Source organism: Telmatherina bonti (genome assembly GCF_933228915.1).
Source record: "Telmatherina bonti genome assembly, chromosome: 10".
NCBI lineage: Eukaryota > Metazoa > Chordata > Actinopteri > Atheriniformes > Telmatherinidae > Telmatherina > Telmatherina bonti.
Window position 1 is genome coordinate 5,645,116 of NC_136628.1, and position 16,562 is coordinate 5,661,677.

The window sequence follows — 16,562 nt, forward strand, 5'->3', positions numbered from 1 at the left end:
TTAACCCAAGTATCACTCAGTTCATGCTTCCTCTTGGGATCATTATCAACATGGATGGAACAGCCCTTTATGAAATGGCTGCCGCAGTCTTCATCATTCAATTCAACGGCATCCCCATAAACAGGAGCACGGTATTCACCATTGGGTGTGTTCCACTTTTATTTTTGTTTTTTAACTCATTTGATATGGATTAGCATTGGTTTGACTAACAAGTTAAACCCAGCTGAAGTCAGAGAGTTTAGATCAGGTTTGCAGATGCCTGCTAGTTCAGTATTAACTAGCGGGCATCCCTGTGTAGTCTGACCGCGGCAGTCGCCTCTGTGGGACAAGCAGGAATCCCGGCCACAGGAACAACCACCACTCTCTTCATTTTGACCATCATTGGGGTTCCTGCAAATCACGCTTCCCTCTTGCTGGTGATAGAATGGCTGATGTGAGCATAACCTCCTTTCTTGCACATTTAACATCACATAAAAAGTAGCTGTTTTACCATGTTCACTGTGTTTCCAGCGATCGCTGCAGTGGAGTTGTTAGCGTCCTGGGAGACTGTTTTGGTGTGGCACTGGTTGAACATCTCTCTACTGAAGAACTGTTGAAAATGAACGATGTAAACAGTGACAGGTAAAGTCTTTTTTTTTCTTAAGCTCTTTTGATCCCGTCTAAAACACAATTAGTATCCGTCATGGGCTTGCCAGTAAAGTAATCTCTGATGGTGTCTGTGTACGTTTGACAAGAATAAAAATACATGTGCACATTTCTGCTACAAAATAGCACGCACAGATTGAGGTTGAAGCCTCCGAGCCCAGGTGTCTCCAACCAGCAAGTCAAAATTCAGAATTATGAGAAATAGAGGGGGAAATCTAAGATGCTTCCACAACTTAGGAAAAAAACCTATGTGGCTGTTTCTAGTTTTTCTTAACTAATATCTGAAATACCAATTTTGTCTGACTCTTAATTTCCGAAACTGACATCAACTGATACCAATGTTTTGGAGCAGGTTGTGCCAAACAAAAATATATACGATACATCTCTTAAATTTGATCATTTTGAGTTAGAGGAGACATCGCTGAAGAAGTATAATGCATGATACCTGCATGTTGTGTGAAGGTTATGTCACTAAAGAAGGACAAACTGATTCCAATAAAAGCCAAGGATGCATTTTAATGCTGACATAGACCGATAATCAGTTCGCTGATGATATCTCACAGCTCTACTTTAATGTATATACAATAATTAATATAATGCTCTTGTTTTAATGAACTTTGTTGATGCAAACAGTGTTGGAATGTGTTGTGTAACTTGTAATTTACAACTGTGTTTTTTTTTTCTGTCATTCAGCCTTGTGACAGCAATCTGTGATCCAGATGACTTGCAGCAGCCACATGGTCCTCTCACATTAAAAAGAAAGCCGCTTCACATTTCCTGATTCTCTTCCAGGATATTAGAAAAGTATGTTGTTGATATGTTTAAACAACCTGCTCAGTCAGTGTTGATAGGGTATATTTAGCTCAGTGGGTTCATTCAGTTGTGTATATAATTTAGCCTTTGGCGTTAAAGACACTGTCAGTGTATTTGCATACAATAAATATTTTAAAAATGTTTTATAAATCTTTATGACATAAATGTCTTTATCCATGTTTTATATATGTTAATAAAATATAATTTCAGTTCATTTGTTTTCATTTAATTTATTTTCCAGATCACCTTTGAATTGAGAGAGCAGTCAACTCAGTTTTAGCCCAAAATCAACCGAATCTCGACTTTGTCTTTCTCTATTAGAGGGTTTCCAAAAAATGTTATGCAGGAATTTATTCTTCGTAATTTCGTACATACGTAATTTCCTAAATGATCAAATTTTATTAAAAAAATAAAGTCAACAGTTTGTGTCAGCATAGAAGTACATACTAAGTAATATGCAATACTAAAAACAAATGTCTGGCATATCAACAGCATGAATGACAAGACGATATTATAGGGAGGTATGATCCAGATTTTGGTTCAAATTACCAAATTATTTGTAGCCCTTTATTTGTGCACATCAGTGTTTCTCTGGAGTGTTGTTTCAGGGAAAAACCTACAGGACCGCAGGCCTTAAAGGGGTGCTATTATGGTATTTCAAGTTTTCTGAGCTTTCTACAGTGTTACAGTGTTGAATACTCATCAGACATGTGAACGGCACTGTTTTTTATCACCTAAACGCATGTTTGAGTTTGAGTTCCAGCACTCTCTCCGTTCGATTTCCATGGTAACGAAAAACGTGTCGTTTTAGAGAGTTTTTTCTACTTGGAAATCCTTGTGACGTCCCGGGGGATAAGGTTTGGTGATTGGTTACCTTCTACTGGTTAACAAGGACATGTACAAATACATCAGGCGGGTGGAAAACGTGGGATAAAGTTATTTCCAACGATGGCTGGTGAGTTTACCAAAGAGAGACATCCTGCTGCATTCGTTGCTGTGGGTTGCTGTTTTCCACTTCGTTTTCAGGCTCTGATTCAGGTTCCAACATGTAGGACTGTATGCTATGTGTTGACATTGTAGTTTGTTTTTTTATTGAGGTCATATGAGCCTAATCCTTCTGTTTATGAGATGTTACAATGACGGTGAAAGCAGGTGCGGTGCGCGCTCCCGATGTAGTGCAGTGGCGGGAGGCGGGGCTTAATGCGGAAGAGTCTCAATCCACTCGTTTTGCCCGCAGGCTGATCTGACAGCCTACGGAGAGGGTCGGTCTGAAGTAAATAAAGCCATTTGTGACAATAACTCGATCAATCCCAGCCCTTCTGGTCTCAGAAATAAAAATAAATTAGCCTGAAATCCACACAATAGTTCCACTTTAAAGATCAGAGTTCAGGATCTATGGTTTAGATTGTTATAGTTGCATGGTTATGAAATATCATTAAATTAAATTTTTTCGGAAACACATAAGAGCCATGAAGGAAAAACTGAGGAAATGACTTCTTTAAAAGTCAAAGCAAGTTTCAATGTTAATCATATTTAATTTACAAATAAAAAGTTTAAATAGAAAAAAGACAAAGTACAAAACAAAAGTTGTTAAGAAGTGAAGAATTAGTGAGAATTGGGTTTGTAAATAAAAAAGTTTTAACATTCATCTAAAGCAGTAAAGTTTCAACTCACTCGCAGCCTTCTGGAAGTTTGTTCCAGAAACTTAGCGCTGCCACTGGGACTACGACGTAAACCTGACCCTAATGACTTCATGGATCTGGCTGGTTCATAACAGAATGAATTTTGAGACTAAAACGTTGAGTGAATGGCTGCTGTCCTGCAGGTTTTAAATGTTTGCATGCTTCAATTCACCTAAGTCAAGTCAAATGCATCTAAATGGGTGTTTTCAATTTCTCCAAAAGACTCAGTCAGGTGTGTTGAAGCTGAGAAACATCTAAAACCTGTGGGACAACTGTCCTTGAGGACCAGAGTTTGACACCTGGGCAATTCCATGCAAATGTCAACCTAACCATGAAAAAAAACTAACCATATTTAATATAAAACCTATTTGAAATATATCATCAAGGTCTATATTTTAAGACAAAAATACTTTTGATCATAATAGTCATGCAAATAAATGTTTTTCCTCACGATGACAAGGAGACGTCTTAATGTGACAGTTTATTTTCAATGTAAAAACTGTATGTCTTTCTAAAAGGCCAGAAAGACAAAAACAAAATCACCTACAGACATCATCTAACCTCACTTTTTATTAAGAAGGGTTGTTTTATCAATATGTACAATCATTTGTACTTTTTTATCTTCTTATTTGTAGCTGGAATGTGCTGTTATGATGCTTATCTATGGAACCGCTCATGTAACAACCATTACATTTTTCAAGGGAAAAGCTTATAAAATATCCATTTGGGAAATAATTTCAACCAAACCTTCCAAACACAGCTGACTTTTATAAAGATGACATATTCGCACCACTTTTCCACCCTGGTCTAATTTTTTTTATGTCCCTGAGCGTCACTGTTATTGATGTTACCATTACGGACGTTAACGTTACGGACGTTGCCGTTACGGATGTTACCACGGACGTTACCGTTACGGACGTTACCGTTACGGACGTTACCGTTACGGACGTTACCGTTACGGACGTTACCATTACGGACGTTGCCGTTACGGACGTTACCGTTACGGACATTGCCATTACGGACGTTACCGTTACGGACGTTGCCATTACGGACGTTAACGTTACGGACGTTAACGTTACGGACGTTGCCGTTACGGACGTTGCCGTTACGGACGTTACCACCGACGTTGACGTTACGGACATTACCGTTACGGACGTTGCCGTTACGGACGTTAACGTTACGGACGTTAACGTTACGGACGTTAACGTTACGAACGTTATCCATCAAAGACATAGGTGTTGACAGCTGCTGTCACTCAATTGTGCTTCCTGCTGCCGCGGTTTTAAGTGTCTCCTGGTCTTTTAACTTGTTTGTATACCTGTATGTAACGCTTAAATTAAATTAAGAGTGTTAGGACTAAGTATTGCAATGGATGGAATGGGTGAACAGAAGACCAGATTCGCTATGGGAGCTTGTGTGGTGAATGAATGAAGACAGGAGGCAGGAAAATTAAAGTTAAGGATAATTGTATTGCATTAAAAAACTAAATAAGGCACAGTTAAATTATATTTGTAAACAGGACAACCAAGAAATGAGACACACAAAAAAAACACTTTCAAGAAACCTTTTTTCAAGCTTTTTTTCCCAGTTCAGTTCAGTTGTACCCAAAAGGATTTTTTCCCTTTTGGATTTTTGTTCAGTCTTCTTATTACGATCCTGGTAGGAAGACGCAAAAGTTCAGTTTTATTTACGATCCTTGAGGGAAACGCAGAGTTCAGTTTTTAGTTACGATCCTTGGAGGAACCGCAAAGTTCATTTTATCAAAACTAAAGGTGTCCGGAGTTCGGAGAAAAGACATCAAAACAAAAAAAATTTTAAAAAGTCCTACCAAATCCAGCTCACCACCTCTTGAAGAGGATTCTGGGGGGGTGGTAAAAACCTGACCTAAAAGAAGGTCACAAAAAAAATCCCAATAAATATCAACCCATAAATCATATCAGTTACCAGTAACATTTTTTCAGTATTCATCACCTTATCAAAATATCAAATATAAATGCTCTCAATAGTTTGTAAACATATGACAAATAAATATAAATAAATAATTCAGTTGCGCAACATTCATTCAAAAGAAAAATCAAAACATTAATAGCACCAGTTGTAGCAGTGGCTAACACTGGCCCATTCATTTCTATTGCTCAGTTAACTTTTAGTTAGCACATTGCTAGCGCATTTTAAAACATAAATAAATAATCAACGGAAAGCGATATTGGTATAACACCAATATGGTGGATAGTTTAGGCCTTATACTAAAGGCACATATAATTCATAGTCGGCTTCTAAGTGTTATTAGTTAGTTTTAGACAGTTTAATAAGTGTAAACGCTGTCAGAAAACTTCTGGAAAACCGAAAGCAACTTCCGCCATTAATTTAACTTTTTTAAACGACTTTCGGCAAAATCAGTCAAAAGGATTTAGTTAAGGACATGATGCATAAACTCACCATTGAGTTTGAAAAGCTTTGGTTTAGTTTTCAGGGAGTTCTGGCGGAGTTTGTGGAGTCATCCAGCACACGAGTCCAGCCGTGGAGCAGGGCAATGGTGACAGGATGTTAGTGAGGCCGCAGCCATTTTTATGATAGCGCCACTTGTGGCAGGGCATGTGATTGCGGCGGGTGAAAAACTCCCAGATTATTTGGAGACATGGGTTACAGGGTCCCCCCCTGACCTCATGTACGTCCCTGTACATGGGCTGGACTGGCAACCATTTGACTGGCCAGAGGTGCGAGGAGGTCTCCCATCGCCCAGGATGGCAAGTGAAAGAACTTTGCCTAGTCCGTCAAAGATTGACTGCATACTGTTCAGCAGTGGACGACCCAGTGTGCGGTATTGAAGTCTTTGAGGTGCTCGTCTGGCTCGAGTTGAGCTTCTTAGAGGCTGTTCACCATTGGAGGTAGAGGCATCGGGATCCGGATCCGGAGGTAAGTTGGTTTCAGTTGCAGGTAAGTTGGTGCTCGGAGACTGTTCGATAGAGGAATCGTGTTCAGAGGTAGGTTCAGCAGGTAAGTCAGTTTCAGGTTCAGATGTTACAGCCTCAGATTCTGAGGATTCTGAGGGCTCTGCAAGTTCAGGTTCTGTCTCTGTTTCAGGTTCTGGTTCTGGTTCCTCTGTTGTAGGGTCGGCGGAAAGAACAGTGGACTCCATTTCTGGTGTAGTGGTAACATAGGAGGTAGTGCTGGTTGTGGCTCTGGAATGGTAGAAGCAGCTTCCAGCTGTGGGGTTGCAATGTCCACAGAGGTGGTAAATCGAACTGGTTCAGAGGTAAGTGGTTCGTACCAGGTTATTGGTAGGACTTCGTCATCGGACAAATCATTTTCTGGATCGGTTTCAGGTACGGCTTGGGTGACTGGTCTTTTGGCAGGTTCAGGCTGGATTTGAGAAGTGGCAGGTAAGTATCCACAGGGCAGCAGCAGATCACGGTGGAGAGTTCTTATTGGTTTATCAGCATGCTCGGGTCTGACAGTGTACACGGGTAAGTTTGCAGCTTTCTTGATCACCACATAGATGTTGGGTTCCCATTTGTCGGTGATTTTGTGTTTCCCTCTCAACCGGACATTTCGGACAAGAACACGATCTCCCACTTCCAAACCCGATGCAGTCACATTTTTGTCAAAACGTGTCTTGTTCTTCTGCATTGATTTTTCAGCGTTTTCGGATGCAAGCTGATAGCTCCTCTCCAAGTGCGACCTCAGCTTGTGCACATACTCTGAGTGGTTATGGCTGGGCTGAGACAATGGGAGGCCGAAAACAAGATCGACTGGGAGTTGTGGGTGCCAACCGAACATGAGCTCATAAGGTGAGAATCCGGTGGTGTCGTTTCGCGTGCAATTATACGCATGTACAAGTGGTTTGACAAAGTCTTTCCAGTGAGATTTTTCTTGTTCTGCCAGTGTACCGAGCATGTCCAATAGAGTTCTGTTGAATCTTGCAACTGGGTTGCCCCGTGGGTGGTATGGAGTGGTTCTGATTTTTTGAATTCCTGCCAGCGTACACAATTCTTTTATTGTCCGTGATTCGAAATCCGGTCCCTGATCACTGTGGAGTTTCTGTGGTATACCATAATGCACAAAGAAATTTTCCCAGAGACATTTTGCAACAGTTTTTGCTTTTTGGTTCGGGGTAGGTATGGCAACAGCGTATTTTGTGAAGTGGTCTGTTATGACCAGGATGTCTTTTATTTTGCTTTTGTCTGGCTCCAATGTCAAGAAGTCCATACAGACTAGTTCAAGCTGATGTAAAGTATGGATATTCACCAAGCGTGCAGCTCGTTCGGGTAGTGCTTTGCGCTTGACACACCTCTCGCAGGTCCTCACCTTGGTCAGTACATCATTGGCCATCCTAGGCCAAAAGAATCTGGTCCTTACAAGGTCCAAGGTGCGCTCACTGCCCATGTGACCCATCCGATCGTGTAAGCTCGACAGCACTTCAGCTCGACACTCTTGAGGAAGCACCAGTTGATATTGGAGCTGGGGGCCGAGCTGCCTCCTCCGTACGAGAATGTTGTTACGGAGCTCCAAACGATTCAGATCTCGTAGCAGGAGTGGCAACTCAGGCAACTGTTTTCTCAAACAGGGCGGAGGTGATTCACCAGTCTCCAACTGGGCTATGATGGGTCTGAGAACAGGGTCGGCTCTTTGCTTGTCGGCAATATCCAGTGGGCTCAGCTGATGGACAATGGTAGCGAACTGCTCGTCAGCAGCAAAGCTATCCGGAATGCTGTCAGCGGACATGGACAAGGAGTGAACAAGTGCGTAGTCAGGTGAGTCAGGAGCACTACATACAAGTTGTCGGTCGTTGAGAGCTTGCACAGTATGTTGGTCGATTGTAATGACATTGGGGCTTTCGAGGTGTTGCTCTGTAAATCTGAGGATTCGTTCTTTTTCTTTTTGTGACATCAAGTCAGATGAAAGTTCGCCATGGGGTCTGCGGGAGAGACCATCAGCATCCGCGTTTTGCCTGCCAGCCCGGTTTGTGGAGTCATCCAGCACACGAGTCCAGCCGTGGAGCATGTTGCATGTCAGATATAAGCAGTGACTTTTCTTTTAAAATGGGACACTTCCTGTTTCTAAGGGGTGGGGCTAATTTGAAATCCAATTATTGATATGCAGTTGTGTTCAGGATGGGACTGCCATCATATTTAGTAACTTTGGTGCAGATATGAATTTGTGCCTTACAGCGAGACATAAAACTTTAAGGCCCCAACTGACACCAATTTTGGTGCCATTTGTATTAAAAGCCCAAGGACAAGTTTGTTAAAATGCGTGGCATAGCAAATCACCAAAATGACCCTAAAAATTGAATCTTTTTCAATAGTAAAATTGTACATGTATATATATATATATATATATATATATATATATATATATATATATATATATATATATATATTTACATATATATATATATATATATATATATATATATATATATATTTACATATATATATATATATATATGTACACATACTGTATATATACATTGCTTAAACAAATAAAGGGAACATTAAAGTAACACGTAGATCTGCATGAATGAAACATTTTTATTAAATTCTTTGTTCTTACCATAGTTTAATGTGCTGAAAACAAAATCATACAAAAATGATCAATGAAAATCAAATGTATCAACCTATGGAGGTTTGGATTTGGAGTTTTACTCCAAATGAAAGTGGGAAAACACACTACAGGCTGATACAACTTTGATGTAAACAAGTCAAAATGAGGCTCAGTAGTGTGTGTGGCCTCTGCGTGCCTGTATGACCTCCCTACAACGCCTGGGCATGCTCCTGATGAGGCGGATGTTCTCCTGATGGATCTCCTCCCAGACCTGGACTAAAGCATTTGCCAACTCCTGGACATTGACATGATGTCCCAGATGTGCTTAATTGGATTCAGGTTTGGGTAACGGGCAGTCCATTGGGCAAGTGACTATTTTTGATCACTTCGTTTTCTTTCATATTAAGCATGAAACTTTTTTTTTTGTTAATGTAACAGCAGAATGGAGGTCAATTTCAGGCTAAAATTTCTAATTTCAAGGTATTTCATTGAGTGCCCTATATAGGGTTAATGTTACGTTCGCTAATGTTTAGCTAATGACAGCTAGCTTAATTGGATCGCTCCACACTTTTAATGTACAGAAGTTATAAACCAGTAAATCAGTATCAGTAAATATCTATTTTACTCACCTTTTGCTCCTCTCATTGTAATATTTGGTCCTCTGAGACACCCATCTTGAAGAAAATCAATAATATACATTTTCAGACCTCCCTTGCTCGCCTGTAGTGAAACACTGACCCTAAATCCAGTTATTTATTAGCAGAAGGCACTGACTTAATATATTATTCTTTTAGGTTTTGGAAAAAATCTCAGAATTCTGAGAAAAAAGTCAGAAATCTGAGATTAAAGTCAGAATTCTGAGATTAAAGTCAGAATTATGACTTTTCTCAGAATTTAATTTTATTTTCTTCAGTGGCCCTAATACTCTTCCATAGTGTTTTTTTGTAATACATTTTATTTTTCAAAACTGTATTTCTAGCCCCATAGGCAGCACCGACATGCAAGCGTTGTTTCAATGCATTACCATCAGCGGAACGGTTCCATAAAATGAGAACGCTTAAATGCTGTAAACTGCCTGGTCAAGTTAGAGGATGAATGCACCCAGACAGACATGTCTGGGTTACTTGCAGGCAAGCTGTGTATCATACACTTAAGTGTCATATGTTTGTCACAAAACCCACGAGAATGTGGGAATTGGCTGCTTATCCAAATTTAGTTTGTCTGCTGTTTTATTTTGTTTTTCATGTAAATTAGCTTCAATGCTAATAGTTAGCCGCTAAAGCTAATGTTGAAATCGCATGTGGATAATGAGTGTGTAGTGTTTGTGATGATCTGTTATCACAGCGATATGATATGGGAGTACATGTTATTTTATTGGTAACGATAAATGCGAGTAAATTGATTTAAACTAAAGCACATAATTTACTATCTGCTGGATGGCGTAGAAACCAGAGTATTGTGGGACACTGATCGACAATTTGTCTTATAAATGACAAGTGGCAACAACAGAACATTCAGCATGAGAAATTTAACTGAGATCCTGGTGATTGTAGAGCCGTAAACCAGACTTCATTACCCTACTTCAATAAGTAAGTCAAGGTTTATTTATATTGTGCCTTTCAAGGTAAAAATCACAAAGCACTTCACAACAAAACACAAGACATTAACACATCATGAAAAAAAAAACATCAAGAAAAAACATAAAAACAAATTAAACTAAGCAAAACTGTTGCTTCGTATTGTCATCACTGAATGATGAATTGCCTCACGATCAAGACCTGGAAGAACTCTGTGATTTTGTTTGATTATTTCCTGATATGATCCAGTTTAAAAAGAATAAACCTTCTTTTCCATGACCTTTTTTAATTTTAAATTAATTTTTTTTGTTTTGTTTTGTTTTTAATTTATTAGTTTATCTTCTGTTTCTAATGGACTTAGGCACAGCCTGGCAACACTGTTGGGATTTGTTTGGATAACTGGAGTCAAACGGACAGATGTGAGTTGACTTTGGGGGACAGAGGTAAACAAAAAGAACATCATCAGCCAGCAACAGCATCACATCATGTTGTTGGTTTGTGATGATGCCTTTGGATCACCACTGCAGTTCTTTTTTATTCTCTCCATAAATTCTCTCTCTTTGAAATACCTGATATCTTCACATGAATGTAAGTGAATGTATTTCTGTTTTTTCTGTTAGATTTTGTATTTTTTACTGATCGTTTTGTCTCTTTGCTGGTTAGCTCCTTTGTAATGAATAAAGTGGTGTGAATGTGTACCTCCGCATTCCAAACCAGACCGCACATCGATGCACGTGGTCTTCAGACGGATGCGTTGCTCCAGCTCTCGCCTGCTATTGCTCTTATAGAAGCAAAGACTCCCGTCCACCCAGAGGTCGCACCAGTTCAGCTTCCAGCGTTTCAGAACGGCAGCTACAGAAGAGACACATGTCAGATCAACATTCGTCTTCTAATGTCCTAAAAATCAAATAATCCCAAAGTTGATTCCTCTGAGTTAGCAGTTAATTAACAGATAAAAACTTAGTGTTCATTTTTGCATCTTGTCATTAAGTCTAATAGTTTGAGTTTTCTGTTGTTGGTCTTTTGGATGTTGTCTATTCTCCCAACAGACACCCCCGCTGATGATCCTTGTAAGCCACTTAAGAGACATGGCAAAGGACGATTAATGGGATTATAAAAGACTGAAGTTTCGTAACAGGTACTGGTTTCCAGAGCAGTCTCCGTGTTTAGTTAGAAATTCAGATGTGAAAACAAGATGACAAGTTATGTGAAAACAAGATATATAAAAATGTATATATACATATATAGGTATATATATATATATATATGCATATATGTATATATATATGTATATATATATATATATATATATATATATATATATATATATATATATATATATATATATTCATTCATTCATTTTCCGAACCGCTTATTCCAATTCAGGGTCGCGGGGAAGCTGGAGCCTATCCCAGCCAGCTTTGGGCGACAGGCAGGGTACACCCTGGACAGCTTGCCAGTCCATCGCAGGGCATATATATATATATATATATATATATATATATATATATATATATGTATATATATATATATATATATATATATATATATATATATATACTACTGTACTAGGTACAGATTGTATATAATTTACATACATACATTTACATATATACATGCATACATATATATATATATGTATATATATATATATATATATATATATATATATATATACATATATATATATATATATATATATATATATATATATATATATATATATATATATATATAAATGTATATATACATATATAGGTATATATATATATATATATATATATGCATATATGTATATATAGATATATATACATATATATCTATATATACATATATATATATATAGTGCACTACTAGTCTACTAGGTACATATTTCTCATCCACATTTTACTTTACGGAATTATACTAACTATACTTGTATAAACCTAGGCGAAAAAAAGCATTTTATGAAATTTTACTTGTTTATTTATAATACTTTACTCAGTATACTTGTAACTTTGCTTAGCATCTTAAATGTATGTGCTTAAATATAAAATACTTGTACATACCATACAATGTATTTGCAAATACCGGCTTTAAAGATGAAAATGCACATTAAAGATGTGTGTTTCAAAAACACACAAAATAATTATGAAATCATGTCCTTGGCTGGAAAACAAAAAGGAAAAAGTGTGCATTTACTTGTCAAAATGAAAGCATAATAGTCTTTCCAAGATCAAGCCTTTCTTTGCCAAAAAATGGTGAAGGGAAAAGTGCATCTGTTTGTAAAAATATGAACATAATAGTGCCTCAAACTAAGAACTGAAGTCATTTCTTATGGACAAAAAGATAAATGAAACATGCTTATCGTTTGAACCAAAAATAGTCTCAATGTACTTAATTTAAGTGTAACATAGTCTCTTTTTGAGCCAAGTATACTTTTATTATACTATCCTGAAGTATATACAATATTGTATATAGAAGTAAACTTCAAGTATACTGTCTCAGTTTTAGTATAAATAAGCATACTTATAGTATACTTGAATAAAGAACTTTTTGCTATGGGAATATAAGATGAGTCAGTTCCACAAATATCTTCTAATGCGAGCTTTACTGTTTTAGCACAGACTGTGTTCAGAGTTGCAGAATAAAGTCAGGGATCTTCTTGAGGAAAATGTTTCTGTTGTCTGGTTATACCAGACTGAAAATATGATGATATATCAGTTGCAGTGCTTGCTATCCTGTAGCTTAGTAATTAGCATAAAGTTTCCATCAATGTTTGACAAATCCTGCAAGAAATACCATAGTTTGGTGATTAAGTTGTAAAGAAGCAGAGTTAATTCTTCAATTAGCTTCTTTTTTTTTAAAGGAAATTACAAATTTAAGTATAGTTGGAAGTAGTTATATCTCTGCTTATTTAACTGGAATAATAATGGAAACGGCAAAACTTGGTGAGCTGAAGGTTTTACAGTTCAGGTGTGGAACTGTTGTTCTGTTGTTGGAGAATGACAACTTTAAGCACAAGAGCTAAATAATTTCAGAAATAGACAGAAAATAAGAATGAATGTCTCTTTCATGACCGCAAAGTAAAAATACATATTTTTAGTCAAGGAATTTGTCAATTTTTCTCAGATGCGGGAACCTGTTAGTTTTTTACAACATGTATTAAAAACAATGAAAATATATTGTACTTAAAGATATCTGATATTATATATATATATATTTTTTTTTTGTCATTATAAAGTTACCATCAAACAAACCAGAAATATTAATTTACTCACTCTGTCTCCACAACCAGCCTGACCTCAGCAATGCCATGTTTCTAAGATGTTCTCAATTTCAGAAAGAAGACAGTTTTATTGTTTATAAGATGATGTGATCCAGAAATGGACTTCTGTCTTCTCTTCTGTGTCTTTTTATCTTCCCCCTCATGCCTCAGACCTAGAGGAGATGAAGGATTTATCTGGACTGGGGCTGACTCACAGAATTCTTCTGGATTAGGAGACCCCGCCTTCCCATCCAGCTTTATCCGTTGGAAGGACGGAAAAAGCTGGATGGGAGGGCCAAAAAGGACACTTTTGAACTGACTTCTTGTCCAGAATCTCCCATTGTGCACCATACTATTTCACGTGCTGCAACACTTTCATGCTCATAAACAAACTTAACACTGATTTGTGTTGGACCAGGTTTGACAAGTTAATCCCTGTACAGTGAGAACATGAGGATTAGTCTAAAAATAGTTTCCACGTCAGTTATGAGACTTGCCAGCAGGTGATGCACAGTGACATTGTCTCCATTTATAGCAGAGAAACTGCTGGCATCTTCTGTATCAGCTGAAGCGCCAGGTTACATGTCATCAGCATTTCATCAGTTTAAATCAATTTAAGGTTTGGGTTAATTAGAATTGGCTTTATTATAGTAAGTGAAGAAATATATTCTTTTTTTTTTTTTTTATCTATCTGTCTTTCTGTCTGTATATCCGTATGTCTATCCGTTGTCTGTCTGTCTGTAGACATACAGCACACAGTATGCTTTGTGATTTATGGCCTGAAGTTAGATATCGCTGAAAGTCTTTGGATGTTTTTGCTCTTTCTTCCATTCTCTGTCCAGATTATCCCAAACTGCTTTAACAGGTCCTGGTTGGGAGAAGGATTTGTCCCTCCATTGGACCTATTGAGGTTCTGGTTCTGGGGAGGATCCGTCCCTCCATCAGATCTGTTTCCACTGATTTTCAGTCCTGTTCTTTTGTCATGATGTCTCAGCCTTCTTTTGTCTCTGACAGCAATGTTTCCATGGAGACCATCTCTGATGAGACTTTGGGGAATGTCGATGAATTAACTATATAAATCCAGAGGCATTGTATGAGGTGCTGTATAGGCCAAAATCTATTCTTAAATTTCACACACAGCGCTGAAATCATGCATATACAACTGAAATCACATGCACATACACATAAATTTAACTCTCACGTATATAAAAAAGTAAAGTCACACACACATACTATTAAAATCACACACATATCCATACAAGACACGCTGGATTCATTTGAATTAGTTACACATGTGTATGTGTGAGGTCATAGCAGTATGAATGAGAGATAATATATGTGTGTGTGTGTGAGCTAACAGTTGTATGAATCAGAGGTTACATATGTGTGTGTGTGTGTGAGCTAACAGTTGTATGAATCAGAGGTTACGTATGTGTGTGTGTGTGTGTGAGCTAACAGTTGTATGAATAAGAGGTTACATATGTGTGTGTGTGTGAGCTAACAGTTGTATGAATCAGAGGTTACATATGTGTGTGTGTGTGAGCTAACAGTTGTATATATGAGAGGTCATATGTGTGTGAGTCAATGAAGCGAACTTTTGTGTGAATGAGAACCTGCAGTGTGTGTGAGAGAGAGGTAATTTTGTTCCGGAAGAAGGCGGGGCTGCACCCCACTATGGAGAGGGCGCATGCGTGGATCAGGCCCTGTCGTAAAATGCGTAATGTAATGTCCAGTAGGTGGCAGTAAAGCGGGAAAGTTGCTCTCCAAACATCGACTTGGCAAATAAAGAAGAAAAGATATGGCTAACCAGAACCACTTGGTGGCTAACAATAAAAAAAGAATAAGTGAAGCGGCAGCTATCTTAAATAGCTTACTAACATCTCCAGATGCTTGCAGCAGTGTGGCTTCTGCTGTATCGGAGCAAACCTCCGTAACCCGCCGCAACGAAACAGTGGAAAGTGAGTTAGCCTCACTTTTTCGTGCTGGAGCAGCGAGTCGGAGTTCAGGGGGAAGGCAGAAAGGCGCGGCAAGACTTATTTTGTTATCTGTACTCTGATCTCCGATATTTGAATCCAGGGAAACATTTTTGTGTCTCTCCATGTCTGTCCACGGTCGAGCTTAAGAAACTGAGCTAAATAAGAAAACCATTGCCTCAGACACTCCATGAGTCCAACTCGGAAGTCCAACTAGCAGACATGTTGTTTGATTATTTTTCTTCTAGGCCCAAAGCTTTTCAGTATCATGAGACATTCCACAAAGATGTCATACTGCTTCCAAATCCACAGTGGGAAGTGATTTGCAAGCCCGTTTTGAAACATATTCTACATGAAAATGGTCACATTCTTAGTGCATTTGAATATTTCATAAATCTTGGGACCAGCACACTGTCTTACAGGAAATCAGAGATGGCTTTGGATCGAAGATTCCTCACAGAGTCAGGTAATCCATCATAACTGATTCATCATTTATTTTCCTAATAAAACAGAAACAATAACTAAGAGTGAAAATCATCATTATTATTTTATTACATTGAAAATGAGCATTGATTTTATTTCTGTACACTAATAAAGATATTGTGTTTTAAAGAGCTGTATTTTTTTTTTACTTCAGCTTTACATTTTACATTCAGAAGTCAGATGCATAAATGTGTATATGGTAAAGTTGTGTATTTACTTTAATTCAATTGCTATTGTCCTAAGTGACTGCAGCAAAGCTACAATTTGTTATATGTCATATGAAATGGCAAGAACATAAATAATCATTCCCTCCCACAGGTAAAAATGTACATAATCCTGCTTATAAATGTTTCCTGCATTTAGTTAAAAATGCATTGAAGCAGACTGGTTCCACGCCAGGATGTTGGGTCAGACGGAGCAGTTTGGACCTGCTTTATCCTTCTCAGCACCTAAGGAAATGAAAAAAGAAATTTTATTTTCTAAGCACAGTAATAATATCGTGCTGTCTATTTCTGTTTGCATGTGCAGCTTAACAGAGACAATTAGACCAACATAATAGATGGTAAGTGATGCTGGAATATATAAAACATGAGTC

The 16,562-nt window shown here is 38.0% G+C and overlaps 1 protein-coding gene across 1 annotated transcript in view; it reads right to left on the minus strand.

The window, feature by feature from the left end:
- plekhb1 (pleckstrin homology domain containing B1) overlaps nucleotides 1-13,561 on the minus strand; it is a gene marked incomplete at its 5' end in the record, with an annotated part of 33,607 nt that extends 20,046 nt beyond the window's left edge. The window contains 2 exons of the mRNA XM_079247087.1: nucleotides 10,964-11,116; nucleotides 13,525-13,561. Coding sequence (XP_079103213.1) covers nucleotides 10,964-11,116; nucleotides 13,525-13,561 — 190 coding nt within the window. The remainder of the gene's footprint in view (nucleotides 1-10,963; nucleotides 11,117-13,524) is intronic.
- Between the last annotated feature and the right edge of the window lie 3,001 nt (nucleotides 13,562-16,562).